The sequence below is a fragment of the Clupea harengus genome, chromosome 8, assembly GCF_900700415.2.
Source record: "Clupea harengus chromosome 8, Ch_v2.0.2, whole genome shotgun sequence".
In the NCBI taxonomy this organism is placed as follows: domain Eukaryota; kingdom Metazoa; phylum Chordata; class Actinopteri; order Clupeiformes; family Clupeidae; genus Clupea; species Clupea harengus.
The window spans coordinates 5849804-5854803 of NC_045159.1; the positions used below are offsets into that span (position 1 = coordinate 5849804).

General features: G+C 40.2%; 1 protein-coding gene across 1 annotated transcript in view; it reads left to right on the top strand.

The window, feature by feature from the left end:
- The first annotated feature begins 2438 nt into the window (after positions 1-2438).
- jam3b (junctional adhesion molecule 3b) overlaps positions 2439-5000 on the top strand; it is a 43105-nt gene continuing 40543 nt past the window's right edge. Inside the window, exon 1 of the mRNA XM_031571611.1 lies at positions 2439-2530. Coding sequence (XP_031427471.1) covers positions 2479-2530 — 52 coding nt within the window. The 5' untranslated portion in view covers positions 2439-2478. The remainder of the gene's footprint in view (positions 2531-5000) is intronic.

Sequence of the window (5000 nt, forward strand, 5' to 3'; positions counted from 1 at the left end):
TCACTGTAACCAGAACTATGTCCTTCTAATAATATGAATACAGCATAGTGATGTTAATAATGAGACACGCTTTTGAGTCAACTATAGACAATAACTCAACTACAGACAATAACTCATTAACTTAATAACTCAACTACAGACAATAACTCAACTATAGACAATAACTCAACTACAGACAATAACTCAACTACAGACAATAACTCATTAACTTAATAACTCAACTACAGACAATAACTCAACTATAGACAATAACTCATTAACTTAATTACTCAACTACAGACAATAACTCAACTATAGACAATAACTCAACTACAGACAATAACTCATTAACTTAATAACTCAACTACAGACAATAACTCAACTATAGACAATAACTCATTAACTTAATAACTCAACTACAGACAATAACTCAACTATAGACAATAACTCAACTACAGACAATAACTCAACTACAGACAATAACTCAACTATAGACAATTACTCATTAACTTAATAACTCAACTACAGACAATAACTCAACTATAGACAATTACTCATTAACTTAATAACTCAACTACAGACAATAACTCAACTATAGACAATTACTCATTAACTTAATAACTCAACTATAGACAATAACTCAACTATAGACAATAACTCAACTACAGACAATAACTCAACTATAGACAATAACTCATTAACTTAATAACTCAATAACTCAACTACAGACAATTACTCAACTATAGACAATAACTCAACTACAGACAATAACTCATTAACCCAATAACTCAACTACAGACAATAACTCAACTACAGACAATAACTCATTAACTTAATAACTCAACTACAGACAATAACTCAACTATAGACAATAACTCAACTACAGACAATAACTCATTAACTTAATAACTCAATTACTCATTAACTTAATAACTCAATAACTCAACTACAGACAATAACTCAACTATAGACAATAAGTCATTAACTTAATAACTCAATAACTCATTAACTTAATAACTCAATAAATCAACTACAGACAATAACTCAACTATAGACAATAAGTCATTAACTTAATAACTCAATAACTCAACTACAGACAATAACTCAACTATAGACAATAAGTAATTAACTTAATAACTCAATAACTCAACTCTCCTCCTGTCTCTCTCCTCCTCGCTCTCTTCCTGTCTCTCCTCTTGTCTCTCCTCCTGTGCTCGTCCTTCCCAGGGGAGACTGAAAGACTGAAAGACTGAAAGACTGAACGAGAGGCCTTTTGTCTTCTGTTCACCATTAAACAAAAACTCACATCAGCTTTGTTTAATGATTTAAGATGCGAAAACACACTCATCCATTATTGAGTGGGGATATGTGTATGTGTGCGTACTGTATGTGTGTGTGTGTGTGTGTGTGTGTGTGGTGTGTGTGTGTGTGTGGGATGTGTGTATGTGTGTATGTGTGTGTGTGTGTATGAGTGTGTGTGTGTGTGTGGTGTGTGTGGGATGTGTGTATGTGTGGTGTGTGTGTGTGTGTGTGTGTGTGTGTGTGTGTGGTGTGTGTGTGTGTGTGTGTGTGTGTGTGTGTGTGTGTGTGTGTGTGTGTGTGTGTGTGAGAGAAGACAGTGGCATCGTAAGCAAGTTTATTTACAGTCCCAGACATGAGGGATGCAGCCAAAACCCATCAGCCCCTGATTTACAAACTCTCACCCCTCTCCTGACACCCCCACCCTGCCCCACACACACACACATGCACACACTGCAGTATCCTTGTTTGACACCCCCCCCCCCCCCCCCCCCACACACACACACCTCATCATGCTTGCAGGCCCCTCTACCACCACAGTCTCCCCTCCTTAGATGGATAGATAGAGAGAGAGAGAGAGAGAGAATTGTTTTAGTATAATGTAAACTGTGCCCGCGTGTGTGTGTGTGTGTGTGTGTGTGTGTGTGTGTGTGTGTGTGTGTGTGTGTGTAAGAGAGAGAGAGAAAGAGAGAGATCAGGCAGGCAAATGTGTGGGTGTTAGTCTTATGTCTATCAACACCGCATGACTCCACGATTATATATACGATATATCTCACATTAAAATAAAAAAAATCAAGCACTGATAGTGTGAAGACTTGATCTTTCTATCGCTGAAAAAGAGTAATATATATACATATATATTAACATATATACATATATATTATATATATATATTATATTATATATATATATATGCCACTGTCTTCTCTATATATATACATATATAACATATAGGCCTATTTCCTTCACTTTTTACATGGTTATGACGACTTAACAACTGAAGCGGGATTACAATCTCTGTCCCTCTTCCTCTCTCGTATTGTCAATCATCTCTGACGTCTTACTATGATACTGCCATATTTCGCATCTGGCAAACATCTCTCTCTCTCTCTCTCTCTCTCTCTCTCTCTCTCTCCATCCCCCTCTCCAGCGCTTGTATTTGCGCATGTCCGATCGACTAAGCGCAAATCTGTCTCTAAAATGGCTACCGCTAGCCTCCTCCGAAAGCTCCTCGTCCTCCTGACGTTTCTATGTAAGTTTACCTTGTATATTTCATTTTTAATCTACGTTTTTGTGAGCCGGTTATGTGGTTATGTTGAGAGTCTTGCTTCGTGTGAACGTTTGGTTGATCTGCTCCATTCCGGGGGGGATGTTGTTCACAACAGTTGCGCCTCACGGCAAAGTCTCCCAACTACTCGCGCGTCTCCTCTTGGAAATAGAAGCACCGTTACTTCACTTCACAACATCTTTTGTACAACGCCACAAGTTGGGAATGGTTTTATCCGCCGTTTTTAAACTTTGAGTTCTTAAAAAGTTACTATTAGTGGTTGTGAGACATATGCAGATATGTTCTTTGGAGAATCGCCGAATATAACCGTGGAATAGGGTTGGAGACTTACTTTTAAAGACTGTAAAGATGAAACGCTGTGTTTTTTTCGGTAGTAATGCACAGTGATTGTCGTTATGACAGCTCTTCTCTAAAGACACTTTTGGTTGATGTCGTGAGAGATTTGGGCAGATGCAGGTGGTGTTGTGGAAAAGGTTTTGCTGAAGGCTGTTGAAATTGAATCAAGGTCGTTCTTAAGAGTGTATCCCATATCAGGCTTCAATTAGGCTATTCACAATGAAACGTGGTTTGGATGGCTGGATTTCTGTTAAAACGCCAATCTGGTCCGAGCTAATGTGGCTTGTAGTAGTTTTGTAGTAACTCGTGTAGTAAGTGAAATGTTTTGGCTTGAGACAACAGTTGCTAACATGTTTTTTTCACGTGAAAAATTATATGTATGGTAGCCCACGATGCTTGGGTTCAAAGTTTCTTTCATCATGTTTAAAAATCAAATGTGACGTGTATTTCCGAGTTAAAACAGAACGTAGCTTAATTCTGATGTTGGCTTCTTGGTAAAACGTTCGTAGTTTACCTTAAGTTACTGCATTATAATTGAGACTATAGGCTTTTTATGTTGCCGATAGTGGAAACCTTTCTGTTGGTAAGGTAATTGTAAGATGTGGATGCTGTGTAAAGTCATTAAATTAGGATCGAAGACAACTTGTAACCCGACAGACTAACAGGAACTAACTAGAATTTACGGGCAGCACAGCGTGCCCGTGTCCCCTAACATGGAGGGGTTGAGCAGCTGGGTTTAGGAAATCAAAAGACCGTTAGAGTTTAGCCTATGAATCACCATGCTTCCCGATGGCTTCTACTGATCGGGGTGTCATTTTTATTTTTTATTTCTTTGCATTTTGTTGAAATGCAGTTTAATTTGTTTAATTTGGGGTCTAAAAAGAATGTGTGGAATTATAATGATATCTGTAGGGCTGGATGGAATGATACTGGCTCGGTTCGGTTCAGTTTGGCGGGGAATTCGCTGCGTTGCGTTGTCCAGTATTCGTAAATCTTTTTTAAGCCGAAGATTTGGGAGTCTCTGATACCCCGCCATTCGGGTTAGCTGGTTAATTAGGACACACACACACACACACACACACACACACACAGGGAGTAACGGACGAGCGGACAAATAAAGGCTGAAGCGCTTGTTCTCCAGTCAGCGATGTGTGAGCTGATAGCATTATGGTTTGCAGCCGCTTTTTCATGTGTGTGTGTGTGTGTGTGTGTGTGTGTGTGGGCTTGTCTAAAGTTCATTCTGTTGGGGAGTTTAAGATGACTATGCAGGATGAATCATGTCGGATGATGGCGACAACCATGGCCCTGCGGTCCTGTTCAAATTCTCAGGAATTGAGGGAGAGAGAGAGAGAATTGTCACGTAGTTCTCTCATGATTATTTTAAGGTCTGTAGCACATAATGGGCACATCAAAAGATGTGTGTGTGTGTGTGTGTGTGTGTGTGTGTGTGTGTGTGTGTGAGAGAGAGAGAGAGAGGGAGTATGCATTTAAGAGTAGGTGTGTGTGAGCCTGTGTGTGTGTGTGGGGGGGGGGGGGGGGGGGGGGCAGACATGGGGTGTACTTCACGTTCCGTGAATGACCAACATTCTCTGCATGTCACCCAGTGTGTATGTGTGTGTGTGTGTGTGTGTGTCTATGTGTGTATGTGTGTATGTATGTGTGTGTGTGGAGGAGGTTATTTGGGTGTGTATGGGTGTGAGCCGCATCCCGGAAATGCTTCACTGACTCAGGCAGACACACACACCCACACGCTCAAACACACTCAAACATACCCACACACACACATACACTCACATGGACTCGCACGGAATCTTTCCCTTATCTAGATGAGTCTGGATTGGTCAGTCATAAGACTAATGGCTGTTTATGTGTGTGTGTGTGTGTGTGTGTGTGTGTGTGTGTGTGTGTGTGTGTGTTTATGTGTGTGTGGTTACAACGTTTTGTAGCCAACAATTCTGTGCCAGATATAAAGAAGCTGAAATGTGGTCTTGACCATTTTGTGTGTGTGTGAGTGTGTGTGAGTGTGAATTAGAGAGTATGTGTGTGTGTAAGTGTGAGTTCGAGAGTATGTGTGTGTGTGTGTGTGTGTGTGTGTGTG